The 25,657-nt window shown below is 35.4% G+C and overlaps 4 protein-coding genes across 5 annotated transcripts; 2 read left to right on the plus strand and 2 right to left on the minus strand.

Annotated features, from left to right (window-relative positions):
• Window positions 1–149: 149 nt before the first annotated feature.
• On the minus strand, window positions 150–7,896 carry LOC112558963 (AN1-type zinc finger protein 2A-like). 2 transcript variants are annotated; one of them, XM_025229737.1, is made up of 11 exons: window positions 7,726–7,896; window positions 7,290–7,332; window positions 6,680–6,731; window positions 6,360–6,491; window positions 6,112–6,156; window positions 5,842–5,957; window positions 4,475–4,603; window positions 4,112–4,169; window positions 3,009–3,079; window positions 2,456–2,549; window positions 150–1,551 (listed from the first exon to the last, which is right to left on the minus strand). In XM_025229737.1, exons 1-11 carry the CDS (start codon window positions 7,778–7,780, stop codon window positions 1,516–1,518), a joined length of 831 nt encoding a protein of 276 aa, XP_025085522.1. In that variant the 5' UTR covers window positions 7,781–7,896; the 3' UTR covers window positions 150–1,515. The 2 variants fall into 2 exon arrangements, with proteins under 2 accessions (XP_025085522.1, XP_025085523.1); XM_025229738.1 differs by having other exon boundaries at window positions 2,407–2,549.
• On the plus strand, window positions 7,889–14,298 carry LOC112558966 (peptidyl-prolyl cis-trans isomerase D-like). Its single transcript, XM_025229742.1, is given in 12 exon segments — window positions 7,889–7,993; window positions 9,090–9,227; window positions 9,508–9,614; window positions 10,521–10,709; window positions 11,267–11,392; window positions 11,667–11,782; window positions 12,511–12,574; window positions 12,577–12,602; window positions 12,958–13,015; window positions 13,339–13,425; window positions 13,618–13,660; window positions 13,882–14,298. Coding segments are annotated over 12 exon segments (1,104 nt in total). The 5' UTR covers window positions 7,889–7,935; the 3' UTR covers window positions 13,974–14,298.
• Window positions 14,299–14,873: 575 nt separating this feature from the next.
• LOC112558964 (methyltransferase-like protein 7A) lies at window positions 14,874–18,695 on the minus strand. Its single transcript, XM_025229739.1, is given in 4 exon segments — window positions 14,874–15,769; window positions 16,982–16,990; window positions 16,992–17,282; window positions 18,396–18,695. Coding segments are annotated over 4 exon segments (759 nt in total). The 5' UTR covers window positions 18,615–18,695; the 3' UTR covers window positions 14,874–15,529.
• A 46-nt stretch (window positions 18,696–18,741) lies between these two features.
• LOC112558965 (PDZ domain-containing protein 11-like) lies at window positions 18,742–23,331 on the plus strand. Its single transcript, XM_025229741.1, has 7 exons — window positions 18,742–18,959; window positions 19,241–19,327; window positions 20,258–20,314; window positions 20,819–20,869; window positions 21,335–21,382; window positions 21,791–21,851; window positions 22,328–23,331. Exons 1-7 carry the CDS (start codon window positions 18,879–18,881, stop codon window positions 22,399–22,401), a joined length of 459 nt encoding a protein of 152 aa, XP_025085526.1. The 5' UTR covers window positions 18,742–18,878; the 3' UTR covers window positions 22,402–23,331.
• The last annotated feature ends 2,326 nt before the right edge of the window (window positions 23,332–25,657 follow it).

The following is a 25,657-nucleotide window of genomic DNA, read 5'->3' on the forward strand; positions in this document are numbered from 1 at the left end:
TCTAGTATGTAGTCAGATTTTGCACATGACTGATCAAACAAAACATTTATATCCATTAGAAAAAATCGCATTGTATCACTTAGAGTTGCAGGTATTTGCCAACTGAGATATTTAAGTAAATATGTAAGAGCATTTTTCAAAATAGTTTGTAATGTTATGAACATTGTCTTTATTTATCATGACATAAATATGACAAATTCTGATATAGGTCAAGAATAACAGACGTCACCGAAAATGTGTGCGTTAATATGTCTTTGGTTTCCATACCCGTGTCGTGCAAATGAATAACTAACAGTGCATATAATGTACAGCAAACAAGAACATTCATAAAAAGGCTAGAATGACACTTGTAATTCAAGTATGTATGTAATTTAATTTATAAAAAGTTGATCAATCCATTATTAATAATTAACATCTTATTCTTATATATTTTCGTACGATCAAAGGAAATAAAATAGGTGACTTAATACATCACTTGCTTTCCAGGGAGCAGTTATTATAGACTACTAAGAGGAATTAAATATTTATGACAAAAATTCCATGAAACCAGAATAATACCATTCCTCTGGAATCAATATCTTACAAATGACACAGCATACAAATGGCCTCACGAATTATCACCTTCATGCAGCTTAACAAAAAGGAAGAAAAATGTTTAGCGACAATGAGAGAGACTGGAAGTTCTTTGATGTAATAATCGATACAGTTTAAAAACTGTCATATTGCTTTATACAGCCAATAAAAATCTTAAGAAGCCTCGTTTCCCTTGCAGCTGGGGAAATGGGCAAGACATGGCTCATCATGAGCAAACAGCATGCCAAAGAAAAAAGAAAAAAAAAATTGTGACTAATACGGTCATTAGTAATCTGTGATTATGAGACCTGATTAACTGGAAAGAATCAATCATGAAGCCCCCCCCACCAAAAAAAAAGTTACTTTGGATTATGACTGCAGCTGAAAAAATAAAAATTGGAGAACTGGATTGGGAAGATAAGGGAAAGATTGCAAATACTGTGCACTGTGAGCACACTGCCGGTTCGGTCACATACTGAAGCCTTTAGTAAAGTGATAAACTTAAAGACTTTATTCTGAACCATGTTTAATACCACAGAGGTAATTTTCTTGTACCCTCATTTACAGTCCTCCTCTGACAAATAATTTATGCCAAATTTAAAATATGTAAACTAAAATAAAGTCATGTCCCAGATCATGAAATGAATAGGTCATCTTTCTAATTGTTACAATATAATATACATTGTACAATCGTCAGCAGTTATAGAGACCAGGGGGAAAAACCCACAAGACACAAAAAATATGGAACAAGCATGCATCTGTAGTGCTGGCGCTGCCCACATGACATCACAGTAGGTAGAGAGGTAAATGCAGATAACAATGCCACCCATGATCCCATCCTCTCAAAAAGACAACAAAAATCACACAATCCCATGTTGTGCTATACTGAGCATCTCTCTTAATGCTGTATGGAAAAACAATGAAGCTGTGAATTTGGATACATCAGGAAAGCTGGCAAAACTTTTCCTGTCGTGATGCCTGAAAACATATAAAAGATGGTGAATCAAAACAGAAAACTAACAGAGAAAATACCATTTGTTTCTAGGAAATAAATCATTAGGCCAAACTAGCAGTCACCTTACAAGAAACTAGAAAAAGATTTTAGGAAAAATCCAGCACAAACAGTGATTGCACACTACCTTTGCAATATTACTTGCACGTGATTAGTTGGGGTCAACCATGAATGCGAATTTTTTTTTTTTACAACAGATTTAATAACAACAACATGTTGAATTTGTATAGCGCTTTTTCCCCACCATTATAGGCAGGCTCAAAGCGCATACTAAAATGAAAAGAAATAAAAAGAAAAGAAAAACACACAAACATAATGAAACAGTTGTCAAGTCACTGTAGATGTGTTTTGGAATCCTCTGAGACGAAGTCGAAAAAGTTTAAGTGTCAATAAAGAAGATTTATAATCCTGTTAAGTCAAAAACCCGAAACAAGATGGAAGCAAAAACAGGACACAGAAGCCGTTAGTGGATGAAAATATTGATTGGAAGAAACGACGCAGCACAAGCAGTGAGGAACAATCCACAATAGATGAGAATGGCGCAAGGAGTATCACAGATTGGTAAAATACGCTAAAACTCGACACAGATCCATGGACAAAACAAAAGAGCTAGTCCCCTTCAGCCAGTTAGGCGAAGGGAGATCACTCTCAACAGACTTCTAGCTATTGCTATGCGTATACAAAAATTCTATAAATGACCGGTCATTATTGCTCTAATTTGCCTTAAGCATGTCCTCCACACACACAAACAAAAAAACAACCCCCAACCAGATGAAAATTTAAGATGCAAGATGCAGTGACCAAAAGAATGTATTAGTTACCTGGCAACAACCCAGGTCACAACACTAGGAGGGTAGAAGGAGTTCTCACCGTGGCTCTTCGGGCATTTTGCAGCCTTGCTTCTTCTTCACTAGCAGCAAGAGCCTGAGCTAGCATAAAGTCCTCCTGCTCCTGTTGACTCATCCTGTAAAGAACCAAACTGCTAGTTGCACACAAATATTTTTGTATATTAAAGCTGTGAAAACATACAATAATTTTTAACCAAAATGAAAAAGAACTGTGCGATAAATGTAAGTGGCTTATTTTGTAATCTGTTCACAACCAGTTAGTGACCATAGTAATTTCTCTTCCCCTTTAAAAAGCTATTGCAATTATTTTCCTACCAAAATAGTCATTTGTGTGCACAGACAGTTAAGAGCTATTTCAATTAGACGTTATCAAAAGCTGATGCTAAGTATAGGTAGGTTACAATTTAAACAAATTATCATGTGCCCTAATGGCTGAGTGGTCTGGAGTAGAAAAATAGGTTCGCCCCAACAACCAGGACATACTAGCATAGCATTTTGTTAACTGGTGTCTGTCAAGGGGTAAACGAATAAAAGAATTAATGAATGATCTACACAAAAATGCCCATTGCTCATACCCTGCATTGCTTGATCCAAGATCATTTCCAAGTGACATCTGCACAGCATATCTTAGTGCCTCCTCCTCGGTCTTTAACAACAGAGAAATCTTGAAAATCAACACGCATGATAATATAGAGATACAGAATAGATCTAGTTCTACAGAGTCGTTTCTAAAAAAAAAAATTCTAGATTTTCTTTAGACATCCCAAATGAGAATTTTGATTCATTTGTTACCAAAAAACGGTACAGCAAGTCAAAAGGGAAGTTGAGCTTAAATGATATTCTGCTTATGTGCAATGAATATTACAGGCTCCAAAATAAACTTATATACAAATCATGACTAAGACATAGGTCTGAGGTGGGTTAAGTTGGACATCATGTGCTTTTGAGTGACATCTGAACCAATTGTGCTCAGTTTCCTGAGTAGGGGTCAAAATAGTGACATGCTGGATTTGAAGATTGTGGATGCAACCAAATAAGTCAGTTTACATTCCTTGCTATACTTTTCCACAGATTGAAAATAATATTCTCGCAGCTTGCAAGCTATAAATCAAAGTCATGCTGGCCAGCTGATAAAGCTGCTGACAGTATCACACAACTGCTCAACATTTTTCTTGTCAGAAGAGTCAGTAAACATGACATTCCTTGAGGTTTGGCTTAAAGCTGTGTTCTTGGACATAATTGTCATCATAACAATCATTTTGTAACGCAAAATTTTGATTGAACATGATTCAGAATGTCAGTATCTGTCATGTAAGCCTAACTTACCATTGACTTTTGCAGTGGTCCTACCTGCCCACCGTTTTCTGTTTTATGTAATGCACTCTATATACATGATATTTTGTGCATATATATATGCCTGGTTTCCTTGCACACTGCTAACAAGTGTGTGTCCTCTAAATATTTATTAGCTATTAATTTTGTTTAGCTTTCTTTCAGGATGTCTGGTTTCATTCACAAATATCTATATACAAATACAAAATAAGTGAATGGCTACCTTGCAAAACTCATTTCAAGATTGAACACTGAGTTACTCTTAATTATAAGATTATGTCTTACATGCATTGCTATGTATTCAGAGAAAAATCTTGATACATAGAGATTTTCTCTCACTACTCACCAAATGACTTGGCATGAAATCAGCATTAGATGTATCAGCCTGCCTTCCTTTGCGTTCTCTGAAAAATAAATAGAATGATTACAGACAGTAGACAGGTTATTTTTGGCGAAAGGAATCTGAAATACATAGATCATCAGACAAGTACAATTTCAACAGCTTGAAGCCCTCATTTAACTTAATTGCAAAATAGCTATGGTTTGGAAACATTAATAGATTAACAGAAGTGTATATGGCACAGATGTGTAGAGATCCACATCATTAATTCTGTAAAGATCTACCAATTATTAATTTCCTTCCCACTTTAAAAAATTAGAATATAAAATAACTTTAAACTGTTCAGAAAATGATTAATAATATGCTTACGCATCTAACTGACGACCCAATCCTGTCAGTAATGTTTTCTGTGGAGCACTGCTGGCTTTTGCTTGAGAAGACGATTGCTGCTGTGAAGATAATACACCATTTCTCTCTGCCCGGTTTATAGCTGCAACTCTAGAAGTCATAAAAATGTATTAAATATTATGCTCTGGGAACTGCCATAGAACAAAAATGAAAAAAAAGCATACTTTTTCATATTCTACAAAGTATTATTCATTGCATCTGCAAAAAAACTAAACAAACTTATGATCAACCTACTTTTAAATAATACTTCACTACAACAGCAAAGTCACTCTTCTGTCATACTTGGTGATTGATCCTTCCCTTATGCTGGACCCAGTTATAGCTCTCTGTCAGTCTGCATATTATGAGCTACATAAGATCAGTGCCATCTGTCACATTCTCTCTACATGCACTACCAACACTCAGTGCGTTTGTTCTTTCTAGGCTTGATTACTGCAACTCCTTACACGCAGGCTGCCCCTCATACCTCGTTTGTAAACTACGTAAGTACAGAACCCCGCTGCATGTCTGGTGCTTAGAGCTACAAAACAGGACCCCATCACTCCTTGCTTTCGTTATCTGGAATGGCTACCCATTCGTTCTTAAATCCAGTACAAACTGTCTGTGTTGTGTTTTAATTTCTTTGCAGGCTCCTACCCTAATTCTCTGGACTTCTTTTCCCCTACATCCAGACAGATAACTATGCTCTCCGTCTAATGACCGTATCTTAACTATTTCTGTCACCCTAACAATAAATGGTCACAGGATTTTTAATTACTGTGCAGCAAAACAATAAAAATCTCTCCCCTTCCATATCAGCCACCTATTCACCAATGAATCTTTTGAATGTGTGCTAAAGCACACCTCTTCCTTGAGAATTACTCTTAACCACAGTCCACAGAATACTTTGCAGTAGCTCCATTACCACTGCAGTCCAGAGCTATCCCCAGTTCAGATGTGTAAGTGTTTGGAGAACTGTTACCTTATTTACTGTATTCATATATCTAGACTGGTCAAGTGAGGAGTAGAGACCATGGCCCATTGCTAGGATATCATGCAATATAAGTATCCCTATTATTATTTGTGAAAACAGATGCTAGATTTGATCTGAAGAATGGAAATCTGTTCATATAATTGTGACTGGCTGCAAATCCAAAATTTTATCTTCTACAGGCAAACACTACAAGTGGAGAAATAGGATGCTGTGTCTATGGTGAAATTCAAATAATGTTGATACAGTATAACATTATTTTGAAAAATAATTTCTGCGTTAGGGTTACTACGTGCTTGGTAAAGTTATGAATTCAAAAGCTCAGCATAATTACAAAAATAAATACAAAGCCACTTACCCTGCACTGGGAACACGTCTCCCTGTATCTTGGAAACCCTTACAATTATGATCTTGCTCATGCCGATGGCGCAGACAGAAATTTTTATGACAATTCTCACAAAGAACTGGTACAAGCTAGAATAGAAAACAACAAAAAAGAATTACATAATTTTCAACTAAAACCATATGAGAGCAACAAATGAACATGGTACAGTAAAAATAACAGATAAAAACTGCAACAATTTCAAAGCTATATATAAATTTTTAACAGAATACTTTATATTTGCACCTCTTTCTGCTTGCATGACTTGACTGAACACCGATTTGTAAACACCTGCCAAAAAAAAAAAAGTATTTACAAATTAGTTCTCTTAGACATGTATGTGTGCATTCACACATTCAATATATGCAGTCAATTATGTTATTAATATCATCAAGATATATCTTATGTAAAAAGCACAAAATAAATCAGTTGAAGGAAACATCTTTTGGTGTATGATTTTAAATAAACACGTGTAAACATGCATGCATACTAACCTTCCTGCGTTGCTTTGCTGGATCTGACTGACACTCATTGTCAATGTGCTGACCAACTACTATGTCTGGTGACTGTCCTTTCTTCACTGGACAAGGAGAGTTGCATAAAGGGCACACTGGTACTTGGTTATCCTTCACGCCAGCAATCAAAAAGAAAATTTGTAATGAATTTCTAAAAAGCTGAAAACAATTTTTCATGCCTAGTCAAAGCACACAGTTTTAACTCCTCTCTACTTGTATCTGTACCTTTCTGCTTTTAATTAAGTATTGGGGGTGGGGGAAAATATATAATATCAGTAGATTTAACAAATTAAGTTTACCTTTCTGTAGGATTCTGGACAGCCATGTGTGTCATACTGTATATGATCCTTACTAGATGTAAAAAACAAAACCAAAACAGTTTTCAAACTATACAGTTGAGAAACTTGGATATTAAGTTATTATTCCTTAAAGCAAGACAAATTACCATTGTTAATACTAAATAAAGCTTTCTTCGTTTGTGAAATTTAAAATTAAAAATAAACTCCTATTCATTTATAGTTTTTTAGAAAGGCAATGGTAATGGATTTATGTGAAGATAGCAGCTCACAGTGAATATAAAGACAACATCTTATATGCCACTAACACAACACCTTCAGTTTTGACCAACTAAATATACCACTGCCCTGTACTACTACTGATGTCTACTGCTAGCAGCAGATACCATGACAAAAATATTGTAGTAGAATATGTTCATGCACAGTTGTTATTAAATGGTTTTATTTGTCTCACATGGCAACCTCATTTCCACTGCTACTATCCATATTATTATCTATAATTACAGTTACCATTGGTGAACATTTGCACTAGACACTGACAGAAATTACAGTTTACGAAAAAAAAGTTTTCCAGTCTTTGTAAAAGAATAATATGTTAAATACGATTCCCTACCAGAATGTTTTTCCACAAGCATCACATTTCATGGGCAAAAAGTCTGCAACAAAAAGTAGTAAAAGTAACAACAGAAACTGATTATCATATGGAAACAAACTTGTTCTAGCTGTATCTTAATGACAAATATGCTGATGGGACACAGTTAACCGTTTGGTAAATAGTATGGATTTTAACACTAGCTTTCTATTCCTATAGTTCTAAGGACGTGTTTATTTGAAAGAAAAATCTTTCGACACGAGCAGATGCCTAACGAAAATTAGTTATGATTATTAACGAAATATAGCGAGAGAAAGAGATAAAAGGAAAAAAGCATAGAAAGAGTTGAAAGTTCCTATCATGCATTCAGTGCTCTATACGTGTACTGTAGTAGTTTGTAAAAGTGAAACACTGTTATCTTTTTTATAAACATCTATATCCATAACTTACAACTTACCCAACTGTTTACACTCAGAATCTGAACAATGCTGTCCAAGATTAGGAAACTCCATATTTTCGTTTGGTTGTATTTTAATCTGACAATTTTAGCTATTTCAGGCTGTTTTTATAGACTCCAGCGCCAATGATGAAGCAATTCGTCAATTTTCTCGCGTAATATGCGTACTACGTCATTTCCTGATAGTCTCACTTTCACTGACATGCAAGCATGGCGTCTGCTGGGAATCCCATAGTATATTTTGACGTAAAAATTGGCGATGAAGCTGGTTGGTATACAATTTTTCTTTTGCTAACAATTCTTAGATATCACTTCATTTATAATGCAATACAAAAAGGCTATTTAGGTAATCCAATATTCTAAGTGAATGGCTCTAGCCTATTGTCGCGCCATTGTCACCCACGCGGTTACTATAATTAGATTTATCCTGTGGAAACCCCTAGAACCCCCTAGCATTGCGTCACAAGTGAAATCAGCTGATGAGCGGAGGCCTATCGCAGAGTTTTGCGAACAAGGTTGCTTCGGGAGAATTACGCATTGATATGCGTTGTTATGGACGCCATAACATGCCCAGAAACCGGGAAAAAGACGTAACGCTAACCCTGTCAGCTTTACCCTATCCCTAAACCCCTTCCTCCGTTTCGTAAAGAGGTAGCATGGCGTCATGTTGAGCCCTATTAAGCTGGACCCAGAGATATTTAACATAACAATACCATAATAATAAAACTCTACCCAGTCTCGATCAAAATATTTCTCAATTAAAAATTCTTCGCTCATGCACTGAGCAGGTGAGCTTACATTCACCACCACCCCACCCCATTATCCTGCAGATTTCGTTAGTCTTGCTGCCACTATTTCGCGTGGAAGAGAAATCGCTTGGAGTATACTTAAGAAATGAATCTCATGTTCATATATTTAGACCAATTCAATGTTAGGAAAAGTGCCAAGCCATATTCATAAGATTTTATGTGAAAAGCTTATTAATTCACCAACAGAGCACATGCAGTATATGGTGGCAATCAGCTATTAATCTTCCATAAATAACATGAAATGAAATATTTCTGCAAACTCTGCTGGAAATATAAAATATGCATCTTTTGTTGCCCATAATTAAAGATGCTTAAAATTAAGAGCTGTAGTGAAGACTGGACCACAACTAAAACAAATTTAAATGCAGTTTTTTTTAATACAGATGAATCATGTGTATTATATATATATATCATGACAGTTGTAAACTTTACTGTACAAACCATTTTGTTATTAACTTAATATGTTGTATAAGTTTGACAGTACATGCTTTACAAAGTTATTTGATGGCATTTATCTCATTATTATTACACTTTTCTCCAATCTCCTTTCACAAGGAGGTCGCATAATATTTGAGCTATTCAAGGACAAAGTCCCCAAAACTGCTGAAAATTTTCGTGCTCTCTGTACGGGGGAAAAGGGAAAAGGAGCATCTGGTGTGGAACTGCACTATAAGGGATGCATCTTTCACAGAAGTAAGCATTTCGTTTTTTAATTAATCAGCTGTTTAATTTACGTAAGTCACATTTTGTAGAAACAAAAAATATAGCTTTACTGCACCATATACAGTTGCAAAACTTCAAAAAAAAGGTGTTCTAGTAACCCAGTGGTGAGCTGTCTTTGCTAATATAACGAATAAAATTCATAGAATCTGGATATATATGTACACACATATAACAGATTTGGAAAAAATCCAAACTTTTTTCACTTTAGTATTTTGATATTGTTTTGCATCTTGGTTGTTTTCTCTTTCAGTCATCAAGGAATTTATGGTCCAAGGTGGAGACTTTACTAATGGTGATGGTACTGGTGGAGAAAGTATTTATGGAGCAAAATTTGAGGATGAAAACTTTGAACTGAAGGTAAAAGTCTTCCTTCCTATATTTATGCTCACGAAAATGTTAGATGATTTAGATTGCTGCTACTGTTTTTTTTTTGTGTGTTTTGTTTACTGTAATCTTATCAGTAAAACAGAATCTGGTAATATCTGTTTGTGCTCTATCCTAAACAATTTATCAGATTGTAACTTTATTTTGCAAGAATTATTGTTTTATTTTAGGTTAAGGTTATACACCATGTTTGTAGGATCTTGACTGAAATTTTACCTGTAGCTTCAGTTTACATACACAAATTTTGTCAAAGATTTTGACATCATGTGAATGTCAATCAACATAGTTTTGTGAGGAAGATGAGCAAGATCTGAGTACCCTTTTATATAGAGGTAGGTCATAGAAAATGTTTGGTGAAGGTTACCAGCATTTAAAAGATTTCAGTGAAGATGCATAAATGATGAAAATAGACCTCAGACTTCTAGTGAAGAGACAGCAAGACGATAGTGTAAACCTAAACAAAAATAGTAGTGAGATGCCCAGACCATAGTGCAGTACTAAATCACACTGGCATTGCATTCTTGAAACAAGTATTTTTTTAATTCAATGACATCATGCATAACACTTTCAGAAATGAGCAACACCAAAGCTGTGGGAGGGAAATAACTCTGCTAGCAGCATAAAGTTTGTTATATAACCTCCCTGGAAGAGCATGGGCAAGAAGTCCATCTGAAGCATTGCTGGATTCTCTAATTACATTAATACAAATAAATGTATAATAGTGTTTATATTTTATTTTTTCTACGCTTTTGTCAGCTGATTTTAATTGAGGTTCATGATTATATGACTTCAGCAATCACCTACTTTTCCTTTCTCTTTTATTTTTCTAGATTCATTTGGACGCAAAGTAATAACTCTTTAATTCGTATTAAATTTCAGCATGACAGACCTGGATTGTTATCTATGGCAAATGCAGGTCCAAACACAAATGGTTCTCAGTTTTTCATTACTACTGTACCCACCCCACATCTTGATAACAAGCATGTTGTATTTGGTCAAGTAATTGCTGGTATGAACGTGGTGCGAGCATTGGAGTATGAAGAAACAGATGGAGAACGACCAGTGAAGGTTAGTTTTTTTTGCTGCTGTCTCCATTTTGAGTTTTCCTCTTAGAGTCTAACTTGGCAGAGTAATGGAGGGGGGGGAGGGATTTGGTGTTTTACGCCGTGCCAGCAACTGAGGCTATATTACGGCAAGGCAGCCAGCCCTGTAAGCAGATGCCACGCGCAGAGAAAGAACAGCGTGCCCAAGACGAGAAATGAACTCTGGGCAGCCAACCTTCTCTGCAGTGGTGACAGGCGCTAACCGTTGCGCCACCAGACGGCTGGCAGAGCAATGGAAAAATATATCCTGTGTTGCTCACAAAGAACAATAAAGTGATAAAAAAATAAGGGACATGAAAGTGTGTGGGATTTTCTAAGTAATTTAAAAGTAATATAGATATATTTTTTAATTAATTGTCAGGATTTGGTTATATAAGTACACTTAGCTAAGAGTGTGAATGAGATGTGTGTGTACGCAAGCAGAATTCTAAAAATCTGTACTTTTGTCTAGTAGCGTACAATAAGTACTGACTGTTAAATAAATACAATGAAGACACAAAGTAAATCAAGAAACTTTTGCAGAATTGTGTCATTGAGGACTGCGGAGAATTGCCTGCAGACTTTGACATTTCTAGTTATCAAAGAGCTGATGAGACAGGAGACTGCTACCCAGATTTTCCGGTGGATAGTAAAATAGATTTTACATCTGTAAGTATGAGTTTTGACGCTGTTATACTTTGATTGATTTTGAAAGTGCCCATTTCTATATTTTCATTTTGCTTCAAACAATTTTCATGAACAAGGTGGTATAGACTGTCGATGCAGAGCTAAAACACTTATAGAATATTATTTGTGTTGATGTAGTAGCATTGGTTTTCCTTAATACAAGGGGAAAAACTTCAGTTTTGAAACTTTGGCCACCCCTGTTTAATTAAGCATCAGTCATTGTCAAATTTGTTTGTGTGTCTTGGTTTCTTTCTAGACTTCTTGTATAGAAGAGGTGAAGAATTTGGTTCAGGAAGTGAAAACGTATGGTAATGACCTCTTCAAGGTGGGCAAGATTGCACAAGCAAAGAAGAAATATCAGAAAGCTCTCAGGTAGCATAAAGCAGCATCTTAATAAAAATATCTTTTTAGCATTCACTAAGTATCATATACTATGATAGGAAAGCCGTTTGTGATACCTGCCAGTAATCAATAGACTTGCAAATATTTAGATATGGATGACAGTGGTTGAGTGTGTGTGTGTGCTCATTCACATGTACACATGTAATTTGAGTGTTCAATTTGGGCTTTTTTTTAAGAATGGTAAATAATAGAATAGATTAGGTATATGCTGGTGGTTTTGGGGGTTTTTTAAAATATTTTTTTAAGTGTGTAAAAATGATGGAAACTTACCTACCATGAATATATGTATGCTTATTGAGCTTCAGCACTTTAAGCATACTGAATTTATGTCATTGTACTTTGTTTCCTTTTTCTTTCAACTTGAGACAAAAAATACATGGCTAAGGCTGAACTGATTAGACCTATAAGTAAATTAGACTTGAGAAACATTTTAGGATCAGTCACTGAAGGTTGTGAGGAACACATTTGAAGTTGTTCACAAAATTTAATATTATTTGCTGAACAAGACAGCTTAAATAGAAAATTACAGCAATCCAGTCTTCATTTGTACCTTGGCATAAGTAGTAATGTGTAGAAAAGTTATATTTTCGTGTTTATGAAGTTTAAGAGTAGAGATTTTAGTTTCTGCTGAATGAACAAAAATTCTGGCATCCTTAGACTTTTTCAAATAACACTGCATTTCTTGTCTTCTATCTCAGGTATCTCGAAAAACTACAGGACGAACAAGACTTCAATGAAGATGAACCAAAAACATGGAAAAAGACCTCCTTATTCCAGTCACACTAAACTTGTATGGACACTCTTGACATATTTATTGTGAAAATTCTGTGTAGGACTTGAAACATGAGACTCGTTACATGATTATTTCATTATACAGTTTAGTATGTTAGGAAATATTTCGAATTTTCAGCTACTCTTTTTGTTACCCAGTTGTTTTAGCTAATAGTTTGGGGTTTAAATTATCTGACGTATGCTTTAATTTTTGAAGATGTTTTTGTTTAGGGTGTTTAATGAATATCATGTTACTATTTACTGTTAATTCTGTTGTTATCAAGAAAAAAGTTTGTCATTTAAAAAAATAGTATTTGCTATAAAATGAACAGATTGCTATGTACAATGTTATGATCTGTATTTATGAATTTCAGGGCTGCATGTAATATCAAACTGGAAAAATATGATGAAGCAATGGAAAACTGTAATGAGGTGAGTGTAGACAATACTTAAACTAAAAGCTTTTTCAAAAACAGTATTTCAAAGAGATTTGGCAACTGGGACAAAGTGGTGGCACTTTCACACAATTGAGTGGACTTCCCTTGTTAGTGTTTTGGGACAAATACTGCAGAAATTTACTGAAGAATCTTGAATGCTAAAATTTAATTTTGACTTGTCTGAATGACTATTAGAAATTTTTGTTGGCCATACTCATGCAAATTGCTTGCATGTTCTTATGGTTATCCTGCTTAAAAAAACAAAAGAAGGAAATAGATTGATCAAACCCTTAAAGGTGGAATTTTTTAATGTAAAAGGTTTTGGCTGCTGATGCAACCAACAGTAAAGCCCTTTTCCGTAGTGGCCAGATACACAGTGCAAAAAACAACTGGGAAGAGGCTTTGGTGAGTATGCGTTTGCTCTTAATTGAATTGTCAAATTCCTCTTAATCTCTTTATTTTAAATGCATTTCCTGCCCAACCTGTGGACAAAAAGACCATTTTCTTTTCCCAAAACAATAACATGAATCTCTGAATCTCCCAGTATGCTTTGACACAACCCAAGATTTCTAAAATCTTGCCTTTTTTTTTTAACAGAAATATCTCCAGAAAGCTCTTGAAGCAAGCCCTGATGATAAAGGTATGGACTAACGTATGCTTATAAACTTAGTGTAGGATATCTGCATATGATGTGTGTGTACATAGATTCTTATAGTAATATTTATTCGTTGTCTGTTTTAGGCATTTAATAGTAATACATTCAATGTCTTTTTATATACATATTTTCATTTAGAAATATCATTTGATTTAAATCAGACTTGTCCATAAATGCAGTTTTGGTATATGTGCAATATTTTGCAGGAATCTTGCGGGAAATTCAGAAAGTGAAGAAGACCTTGAATGATTATAAGAACCAAGAAAAGAAAATGTATTCCAAAATGTTTGCTTCTTGATTACAAAGGGACGTGTGACTTCTTTTTAGGGTTTCAAATTTTAATAATTTGAGTATATGTCCAAGTCTTCATCAATTTGTCTGCTAAACATCTTCATTTTTTTTTTTTTTTTAATTCTCGTTTACAAAAACAAATAAGAGGTTAGGTATTATTTTCACTTGGGATCTTTTCATCGACATTTTCATAAAAGGTGTAAAGTTTATGTTTTAGATGAGCATAACTCGCGAAATTTCCTCCCACAGATCTCTTTAATTGTAACGCTCCTAGTCATAACATCTCATTAATAGACTATGCTGCCGATCTCAAATAAACTTTTTGGGATATGTTTTTGGTGTTTGTTTTCTTTGATGATTTAAAAAAACTTTTGAAACAAATTTACATTTTTCCCCTTAAACAACAATAGCAAATTCTCTTTTGACCATCAGTGGCCTGTGCAAGCAAGCATCCTGTAGGTCAGGAAACAGGTGAAGAACATGACTAGCTGGATGGTTAACGCCAAGGTGCCAGCTCAAATGTTTACAAAATATGAGCATTAGCAGAGTGCTTGAACGACGCAACTAGTTAAAAAAAAAATGCAAGCAGTGTAGCAGACTATGTTAATTATTTAGCTAGCTGTGAAAACATAACAGCATGCTATGCACCTGTTAAGCACTTTGTCTAAATTTAAATGGAAAATTTTGATTTGTTCTTGCTCACAAGATACTGTTTGATAAAGATAAACTAAGTGTGTGTGTTAGAGAAATTTATTGCAAAGACACTCCAGTTTGTAAATGATAGTGTTGGTAATAGGTATCCAGTAAAACTATGTGAAGAGAAAAGGTGGGGAAGAGTGATGCCTTAAAGGTGACCTTGCTCAACTTCGTTTCTTGTGAATCTTCTGAATAGAACAAACAAATATGCTGGAACCAATATAATGCTTTATTTGTCTTTTTTGCTTTTAGTTGGACAAGCTTATTCCATTGTTAGGCATGATTTATAGGGGAATTTGCTCTCCAGGTAAGAGCAATTGATCAATACATATGAATCACAGTAAATGAAAATGCATTATTTATAGTTTTGAACGTAATGTCTGCAATAAGTCGCAATAAAGCACAGTTGTCTCTTGACTCTTTTTCAATCGTCTGTGGCATGTTCAGACAGGTCTTGCCAGTTGTATATGTGATTATGACTAGCTGGGAGGTCAGTGCCAAACCATTAGTTGAAATAAATACAAAATATGAGCGGTAGCAGATTGCTTGTTGTTTACTATTCAATAAATTAAATACAACAAGAAGTAAAATGATACATCCAAAGATAATATAATTTCACAAGAATAAATAAACCACCTCCCATATAAATAAATAAAAGGGCATCTACTCATTAAAGTTCTTACATCTTCAGGGTGACAACATAATACAGGAGAGTGAAAATGGGATAAAACCTGATTTGGTGTTGCATTAAAGTCACAGTTACTTTTAAAGCAAGAATTAACATTTTCTGCATTGCCTAATATAATAGAACATGGTCAGGATATGTTAAATTATCTCCTTCCTAACAGCAGCAGGCTAAGGTAAAAATTACTTTATAGCTACACCAAACATTCCTGAGCTGAGGAATTGTAAAAGTTTTAACCTAAGATTAAAATGTGTTATGTCCACTTCAGAGAAATCAGCATTTTTTACTTGCTGCCATGTTTCTTTATTCAAATTACAACCATCCGACAAATATGGCCATATAACCTGCAGTTTTTCCTGGATCCAACGGGAAAGTGAAGATTTGGGGGCTGCCACATGCTCCAAGAAGAGAAAAAGTCCACCCTAAAATAAAAATGACAAATTTCTTGGTGAAATTTGACAAAACATTAAAATGATAAATTGTATGGTGATAACTGAACATAATGAAAAATGTTTCACCTGAGTCCTACCAGGTCAAATTTTTGTTGTCCTTTTAAAAATACGTACCAAACTTAACATTAAAAATATGTACCAAACTTTCAACCTACATGTGGTTGTCCTATACATCAGTCTTGTTCTTCACTATGATCACATGTAGCATGAACTATATTCTAATAGGGGTACAATTTTGTTTTCAAATTCATGGGTTGAGCTCAATTCAAATATACATCCCAAATATTCTGAATGAATAACACCCCTTTGTTCTCAAAACTTAAGCTTACAAGCATCACTGTGTGCACAAAGAGGTCAAACACGAGAATCCACAAATGCCCAGCATATTCCTAAGAACTAAGTAAATTATTCAAGCTCTCTCATTTGCTGTAGCCTTTGCATCATCAACAGCAATTTCTGGCCAAGTCTTTGGTTTTGACCTCTTTTGGTGCAGGGTGATGTTCGAAGTTATGTAAGTGCACTATTTATTCAGATTTTGGGAAAAAGTACTTTGTACAGAGCTCAATCCTGTTATTTGAAAACTGTAATTTTAGACATGTGCACACCACTAGACTTTTAAGAGAGAACTGAACCCACTCCCCATTCTCAAACAATATTACCAGATATTTTGAATTAATAATGGTTGTGCTAGATGTGACATCCTTTTATTAAAAATAAAAGACAAAAGTTGAAAGCAGGCACAAAATGCTCTCTCTTCTTCATCAGATATATAGTTTTTAAAAAAAAAAGCTGGACTCAAAGCACTTTATATGTACAGAAAGGAAAGACATCAATGCATACCTTCAACAAACCAGCACACATACGCACAGCACAGAGTAACTGGGAGGAGGGGTCATGGGAATCCACCAACAGTTGTAAATAGCTGTCACATTCAGGGAGAGGTATGTTGGAGCTAAAATATGAACCCATGATGCCCAATTCTCGCTGTCATGGCAGGCGCTTTAGCCACTAACTGCACCATTTTAAAAAGTCTTAAAATCCTAAGATTTCTAAAAATCTTATTAACACCAAGGCTGCACGGTCTTCATAAGACATATTTAAAAATTAGTATATACAGATATATCTCACAATTTACTAACAGAAGGCAAAACTACATTTTCTACGCCATCAAAGATTACTCACAGGTTTCAAACACCCGTCTTATTTCCTTCAGTGCTCTCTCCTGGCTACGCACAGAGCACAAAACAAAAGTGCAGACAACAACATCAAATGTATTGTCCTTAAAATCAGGCATATCCTCTGCAAATCCAACAACAAACTTTTCCAGCTTGATACTGGGCGCCTTGTTTTTGATGTTCTGTTCCACATACACCCGGTTTTCAAAATTAGGCTCAATACATGATAAGCAGCTGTCTGGAGGAAAATGTGCAACATTGATGCCTGATCCAATGCCAACCTCCAGTATGTTCAGCCTACAGCCCAACTGAAATGAACAAGTGTTTAGATTATTAAAAAAAACAATAGATTATGGGATGATAATAATAATAATCATAAGGAAATGTAAGTAGTACTATGATGACCACTATATTCTTCTTCTAACCTGCATAAGCCAGGAAGATTTAGGGATTATTGCAGTTCCTTCCAGTACAATTTTCAGTCTTTCAAAGAACAAGATCATTCTTAAAGGCCGAACTGTGTAAACTTATTTTTAAATGAATTGTTTAATGAAATATATAATACTAATTTTCAATTTCTGAGCAGAGAACTGTTTAGTTTGTAAAGTATGTGCCTTTGAACATCACATTTCTCATCTGGATTTCGAAAAAAGATTAAGACCTCATTTCTATAAGGCTTCTTGGTTGGACCTCAATAGCCCTCATTTTTAAAAGGCACATTTACAAAGTATATATGCTGCATGAGATGTAGTGCTGTTTTGAAACTAAACATTAGAGATGTAAAATGGCATGGATACATGTCACGTCAAATCATTTTTGATGGGGTTAGGTGAGGATTTGGCATCATTTCAGAAACTAAGAAAGCCCAGGGAAAACGAAGCATTGAATACATAGCATCAATTAGTTGTGAGATCACAGTTTAGTGTTAGTTTATATAATTAGTCTTTATATAATTTACCTCTTGCATTATCATATATAGCAATTTGAGGAAACATTAGCCTGCAGAATTACTGCTTTTGCTAGACCATTATTTCACACTTAGAGTTGTTGTGCAATAGTTATTTTACGAGACCATATGATAATTGTTTGATCGATGTTATATCTTATTGGTGGTACTGGCACATCTATATCCTGACAACACTACAATGATGTGCTTCTAGATTTACGCAATAAAAGGGATTTGAACCCAAAAACTGGATATTTACTGAGCCACTCGGAATTCACTAAATATTTAAAGTTCTGTTACTGTGAAACTGGATGCGATTTTGAACTAGGAGTGTAAGAAGGTTTTATCTTTGATCGACATTTGGGTTTTGTGCAAGTACAGCTCAGTGCAGGTTTCCTTCTGTAAATGGGAAACTTTAACACAAATTACCCTATGTGATTTTAACTGTATGCAATTTTCCTTTGACACTCATTACCTGCTTATGATGTTTCTCTAACTTCTTGAACAGTAGCTGCTTTTCGTTTTTGCAATAATTGTGTACTCGCGGCATGCCTTTAGATAATAGCCATGCCGTGAAACGCTTTCTCATCTTTGATAAATGATTTGGAAATAGCCATTTATACATTAAAAATATGACAAAGACACCAATACTCATGAAAATGAAGTCACGTATTAGGCCATCAATCGGAGCCATGTTAAAAGTGCAAAGGTCATGAGATGAGAACCACAGACTTGCATCATCGATACTGAACTCTGAACTGTCTGGTTCTCAGTTTGCACAGTTCGCAAATTGTTCCGTATGCATCCCGTTAGCTTAAACGTTCAGCATTTTGACTGTTGTATTTCATAGTTCATGTCAACTATATACAAAGAATTGAAAATAAATAAAGTAGGGCTCCCAATACATTTTTTCGGCATTCTACACGTTTACAGTGGGTATTATTAATAGTATTGAGTAATGGAGGGTACAGATTTAAATGCAATTTTTCCAAGGCTGCCCCCTTACGAACCTCCTCCACGATGGATACCTCCGAAAGATGCAAGTGAACTTTTTGAATGGCTTTTTGGATTACTTTGATTGTGAATCATAGTGTAGGTAATTGAAAATAAGTAACTGGCTGCGCTAAAAAACTTGTTTCAAATAAGAGTTCATAACAAATTAGTTTAAATAAAGCATTTTGAACATGTAAAGCACTCATGTAAACGATAATTAGCTGGTGCATGACATTATATAAATTATTTTGTATTAAATGTTTCTAATGATATAACTTTGTGATTTAATCCTCTTGTAATGACATCTTATCTTGCTTATTTTAACAGCGCATTCATGATCCCGACTACAGTAACGACCTGCAGGAGTTTCTGCCTCGCAGTTTGGTCCTCAGGCGCAACAAAGCATCCGAAGCGGTAAATAAAAGCCTTGGCACAAACCTGACGCTGCACATGACACATGTGGCTGCTTTTGATAAAGTGTTATGACATTCGATGAGATTCCTTATTTAGGTTAAGGTTCGGGTCATTGTGAAGACCTTTCAAAGATATTGTCCACAAAGCATGATGCAGACATATTACTACTGCTCTTTGTGTCATGCGAGGAATCGACAGTGAGAAATTAACAGATTTTTTCCTTATTATTTGGCAGAGATATAAAAAACGATAAAAGATAAGTGGCATGGATCTATTCAAACCAACATACATGGTAGAAAATAGCAAACTCTGGAAATGAGGATTTCTTTTCCACAGGTGTCAAGACGTGCTAAATGACTCATGGCACATAATGTTTATCTATCCGTATAAGGGAAATCTTCCTTAGTGTAGTGGCCAGTGATTCACCAACCTCTTGCAAGTTCTCTTTCTCTCTGATACCTCATTTAGAAGTTGAAACCCGCCCTCTCCTGCTGTTTTTACCTTCAGTTGGGGACCCATCATACCATATATGAGTGTGCGTTATCTTGTCACAGACCTGAGGAAGCCTTATGCAAAACATTTTTCAAGGAAGTCTGGTGGTGAAACAGTAAAATGGCTATAACCAAGTGAGGATTGTTGGATATGGATTCAGATATTGTCTATGGCAGTTAATTTTTATCTGGCTTAATGTGACATTGCCACAGTTGCTGACTGTTTATCAAAAACTGCTGACAACCTTATGCTGTATTGTTAAGTGCATGCATTAGCCACAAGGCTAAGGAACCTTCCCTATAGTTATTAAATAAGTTCTAAATGGTAGTATTATTTTGCAGATAGGTGGTATAGAGGAGCATACCTGTTTATTGTACCTAAGAATACAGAGGTTTAATATACTTGCATGCTTTTCTTTTTGTCTTCTTCAACACATAGCTTGGGTTTAATGTAAGAGGTGGAAAGGAACATAACTGTGGAATCTATGTGTCCAAGGTAACCATGTTTGCTTTATTTGGCTAGCATCACATGGCTGTAGCTGAAAAAACAAATCTGTGCAACCTTACCAGCTGCCTGTGTGATTTTGACAATGCAAAATTTCCTGTGATTGTGCATTATTGTGTGTTGATGAAGAAATCTTAAATGTATCTTTCTGACACATTATTTTGAGTTTTGAATAAAGTATTTAAGCAGTGAGATTTGATGAGCCAAATAGGAAAGTTGGAATGGTTCTCATTTTAACTTGTCCAAGAGGCAAGATTTTCACTCTGATTTTTCAAAAGAAGTGTTTATTAGTCATTATTTCTGTATATTTCTTACTTATAATTTTAATTTTGTAGTCTTCATTTGATGAACTTTTTAAAAGCAATAGAAAAACCCAATGAGTGAAACCATTTTTCCAGAGATGTGCACCTTAATCCAGCAGGTGTCTTCTAATTTAGATGATTTTTTTTGTTTGTTTGCATATTTTCATCAGATGTATATTTATTTCTTGAACAGGTGATGCCAAACAGTGAAGCTGATAGGCTAGGATTAAAAGAAGGACACCAAGTGAGTTTTAGCCATTTAAATAAGCTTTTTTTTCATAGTTCAAATTTACATTCATTCATAGCTCTTAGCTTCTCTACCATGGGTCATTTAAGTGTTTTAATGATTTTTTTGTCTGTGTAATGATGTCTAATTATTTTGACTGTTAGACCACTAATGTTTAACAGTTTATGATGCTTGACCTTAAATGTTACAAGTACTTGCTTTTAGCTTAAAGAAATTTTTCCAAATCTTGGTTTATTTGTTTTGATGATAAAAAACTTCTTGTTGTATTACTTCCAGCTGTTGTACAGTTCATCAAATGTCTTAAGTGTTTCATGTTAGCGTATTATTTGCTGTGAGCACACAGTAAATATGACAAATTTATGGTGCATACATTTGCTAGCGAAATGCCATAATCTGATGTGATTTATTATGTGTTATACTTATTGAGTCACTTCACTTCTGTGTGATTTTATTTGGATGCAGATACTTTCAGTGAATGATGCAGACTTTGAAAATATGGACCATTCTGATGTACGTTTACTGGTTTGATATTTCTTGGCTTGTCTGCTTACTGAAGACATTTTTCTATAGAATAACATAGAATAACTTACTAATAACTGGAACTATATAGAGTACACTTGCTTGATTCCTGCTGAGATCAGCTTTAAGTTTATAATATCAATCATTGATGAGTAATTGATATTTTGAATTTTTGTATGCTAATCTGTGTGCCATATTTATGAAGATAATACTATGTTCTTATCATTTGCTTTTAGAGTTTGAAATCTGTTTTTAAGCTAGCTTCATTGTGAAAGAAAGACTAAAATTCATATTTTTGATTGATTGGTTGATTGATTATTGAAGGAGGTATGACGAGCTGTGTGTTTAGAGAATAATTGCTTCTGTGTAATAAAGTCTTATAATACATTTGATTTCCAGGCAGTGAAAGCCTTGAAAATGAACACAACAATTCACATGACTGTTCGTTTCTTTCCATATGGTGAGTGTGCTTAATTCTTTATATCTTTGTTCCTCTGCATCTGTTTATTGTTAGATTTTCAGAAGAAACAATAGAACATTTTTTGAAAATGTGATACTGATATTAAGACCAGTTTGACATCCTGGCCAAAAAAAAAATACACTAGAAGAATGTATCACGCAGGAGAACTCTTTGGTGTAATGCATTATGATGGGAAAATGGTATTTAACATCTCTGTAGATGATGTCTGCTGATGTCCGCTGATGTCCGCTGATGTCTCAAAGGGGACTACAATAACGGGAGTATTATAGCAGCTGTTCACAGAATAACATGTACTTTACTGCTTGTCAAAAGCCAGTAGTATCTAATCTGGTTCTAGGGGTATATATGACAAAGTTATTAACCTGCTCATGCATGGTTAATAATGGTACAAAACAATCCTGCTACATACATTTTTAAACTAAAAATTTTGATTTGTCTTATGAATATTTTATCAGGATATGAACGAACATATGACAAGAACCGGCACCAATCATCGTCATCATCCAATCAGTCGCCAAGCTACAGGTGATTTATGGGATCACTACCTAGAATAAACCTGCCCATATATCACACATCTATGGGTGAATATAAAACAGATTAGTTCTTAAAAATGAAGAGCATTTATGATACAAGAATGTGACAGAACTTTTTATAACAGAACATATTCTAGAAATTTCATTGACAAAGAAAATTGTGTGTTTGGAAATCATTTGTGCCATGAGCTGTCATCTTAAACTTAACCTTTGAAAACCAGTGTCACACTAAGCTAAAGGGAGTTGTGATTAGGTGTATTTCCTACACCACATCACTTAATCTTTGGCAGTAAGTTTATGTTGTTCCTATGTATTTTTTGACTGTTTTTTACACTGAAAGTTGAAAGGAGTTTTGAAACACAGGGTATAGGCACATTCCTCCTTTTGACTGATTTGGGGGATGTATTTTTCTGTTGTGCATTTCTCACGTATGATTGTCTTTCCCATATATAATTGTTTTTCCCATGTATTATTTTCTGCTTCATGTAATTATTTTTTTTTTTTTTTACAAACAGTTTGTTTTGCTGAGAAAGAAAAAATTCCATATGAGCCTTGTATATTTTAATGGGCAAAAAAATCCCCAAAGTTGATGCTCTGAGCCTTAAGAAAGGCATCTTTACAATGTGTATAATTTTTCTTATTGCATTCCATGTGGAATTCCATTGAGTGAAATTTGGTGATGTGTAGAGAAAACGTTTATGTATGTGGGGCTATGTTTCACAGCAGTGTTTCATATTTTTTTAATGTTTAAAAATAAATCATTGACTATGCAAAGCAAAAATGTATATTTTTTACTTAAGCTTAAATACATGTTGTGACAGTGAAATTGAAAATATATGCTAGAATATTACAGTTTTGATACATTCTTGCAAAACATGCCAGAATCGTACTGAATTATGACTATTAAGAAGTAAAATTTTGAGAATAACAAGGTTGGTTGGTTGGTTTGTTACTCTGGTCAGAAGGTGCTTTTGCACTATATTTGAGAGTAAATTGGAGAAAACCTGTATGGCCACCCCTGGAACAGGTGTCACATACAGAAAGTGCCCTGAGACAAGATCTGAACCCTGGCACTCTCTCTGCTGTGGAGACAAGCGAGTGTTTTAACCAGTACATTACCTGGAGCACCGCTCCTTCCCCCTAAAAAAAAAATAGGTGAGTGGATGACCTTATATGGCATCATGGAACTTCTGTATCCCAAGGTGTTTTATTTGAAATTATGCCCCTTGGCTTAGTGAGGACCCTTTGCTATGGTTACTAATTGTGAGACTGAAGATCAGAGGTTCAAATGCATGTTATTTATGTGGGTTGACTCAAAGGTTTTGCAGGAGAAAGAAGAAAATCTGTTTGAAAGGCACATAAGAGTAACTACATTAGTGTAGTAGTCTAGAGTCAGTATAGAGAGAACATGTCAAACCTTGAAACTATCAACTGCTTTAATTGATGTCTTTGCCAATACTTAGCCTAGGAAATGTTTTCTCATTCAAGAAATATTAATGAATCACATAAATTTTACAATGAAATAATTCTTCCCTCACATTGATGGGCCCAGACACAGAGACTGACCTCCATGAAGGTGTGTGGTTTTCAGACGAGGTTTTTTATGACTTAACATTAACAGTAGATTCTAGAAGCATTATGGAGCAGGACACTTGAGTGACTGTCATCTTGCATTTGGCAGCTCCCATTGGTCATGGCTTGTTTGCTTTATGAATCTTGCAGCTTGAAACTCATTGCCTGTGATCCCTTATTCTGCTGGGTCTATTCTGGTGTTAACGTTTCACTTACAGCTGTTGTGCTGGTGCATGTTGCTGCTCTCAGCCCACTTCAGCCCAACCCCCAGTCCCGTATGCATGGTTTTCATGCTTTCTTATTCTCTTCTTTCCCCCTTTCCCCTCTCCCGTGTCAGATCAGGGGGCTGCATCAAGTAAAACTTCTGACGGCGAAGACAGAGGCTTGTTATGTCCCTTCTAACGAGGGGAATTTGCATACCCTGACCACGAACGTCCGTGCCCTGACTGTACTCTCTTGATTTGGAACTGGGGTGGAGAACATACTGCCAGCGAAATCATTATTTTGAACTGGCCCTGCCGAGGCAGCTTCGGGCTGACTCAAAATTCGGTAAATCTAGTAGTTTTTTCCGCAGCAACAAGATTTACGTTAAGTGAATCATAATGATAACACGGTAACCGTTTTAAAGAACAAGCAAGGAACGTCCATAACGGGATCGACAGTTACCATTGATAACGAGTACCTGTCGTGGCAGCATTGCGGTGACCAGAGGACAGTCAGTGTCCGACGGGCTGGGAATGTACATGTTAATATTCTGTGGTGAAACTAGGGCTCAACCAAATATAGCAGGCTAATTTTGCATGTCCCGCAAATAATGTTATAAATATCAAAATGCTGGAAACGCCAAAAAGACTTTGACCTCAGAAATGCAGCAAATCCTGTTTGACGTCCGTTGTGTTTAGAAATAATTTTCCCATCTGTTTACCCCCTTGGTTCCCCATGATTTGACTTTTTTTCTGAAGGATGGAGAGTTGGGTTAGTCTAGATATCAACAGAGCCACAGACCTGGTATCAGGTGATCGAAAACTGATCGAGAGTCTCGTGACTGACTGGTTAATATGGTTGCAGACTGCAGACAGAGAGGAATGACAATTCTGTCGTTCATTGGATTCTTTTCCTTCAATCTCTTTTTAACAGAGCAAATATACGTCGAACCTTTGACCAAGTTTGCCTAATTGTGTGTGAAAGTCCCGGAAACAAATGGTTTGGGGGCAAAATTCGGGATTTTATAACCACTGTTAGCTGAGCTAACTCCAATTACTGTTTACAATGGGATGTGGGGCACTTGGAAGGTTAAACGCGTCGGCACTTTACATAGAAAAAAAATAAAATAAAATAACCAAGCAAAGCTGTCTAGCTGATGCACTCAAATGGTGTTCCTGGGAGTATTATTATCAGCAACAAACTGAAATACATTTCCACACAACGAGTAAAAAGAAAAGAACTCAGCGATAATAATTTTATCATTCATCGGCTGATCTCCACACCGAGAATTTGTATTACAACAACACTGTCCAAGCAAAGACTATCTTTTACATCTGTGTGTACAGGTAGGTACAGAGGTAAATGTAGAACTTCCTAGGTGAAAAGAAAACCCATGAGTTGTGTGATTTTTCCTGGAAGACGAGATGTTGGTGTGGCGGGGCGACTGTTACGTCACTCACGTGCCAGGTGTGAGCA

The sequence above is a fragment of the Pomacea canaliculata genome, linkage group LG3 (assembly GCF_003073045.1).
Source record: "Pomacea canaliculata isolate SZHN2017 linkage group LG3, ASM307304v1, whole genome shotgun sequence".
In the NCBI taxonomy this organism is placed as follows: domain Eukaryota; kingdom Metazoa; phylum Mollusca; class Gastropoda; order Architaenioglossa; family Ampullariidae; genus Pomacea; species Pomacea canaliculata.

What these genes read in the sequence shown, in the direction of transcription:
- LOC112558963 (XM_025229737.1), bottom strand. Translation starts at nt 7,780, where the DNA reads ATGGAGTTTCCTAATCTTGGACAGCATTGTTCAGATTCTGAGTGTAAA. An exon ending in TTCTGAGTGTAAACAGTTGG is followed by an intron (nt 7,333 to 7,725) that starts GTAAGTTGTAAG and finishes TTTTTGTTGCAG; the next exon opens with ACTTTTTGCCCATGAAATGT. An exon ending in TTGGGTCGTCAGTTAGATGC is followed by an intron (nt 4,170 to 4,474) that starts GTAAGCATATTA and finishes TTTATTTTTCAG; the next exon opens with AGAACGCAAAGGAAGGCAGG.
- LOC112558965 (XM_025229741.1), top strand. Translation starts at nt 18,879, where the DNA reads ATGGAGGGTACAGATTTAAATGCAATTTTTCCAAGGCTGCCCCCTTAC. An exon ending in GTGGAATCTATGTGTCCAAG is followed by an intron (nt 20,315 to 20,818) that starts GTAACCATGTTT and finishes TTTCTTGAACAG; the next exon opens with GTGATGCCAAACAGTGAAGC. An exon ending in GATTAAAAGAAGGACACCAA is followed by an intron (nt 20,870 to 21,334) that starts GTGAGTTTTAGC and finishes ATTTGGATGCAG; the next exon opens with ATACTTTCAGTGAATGATGC.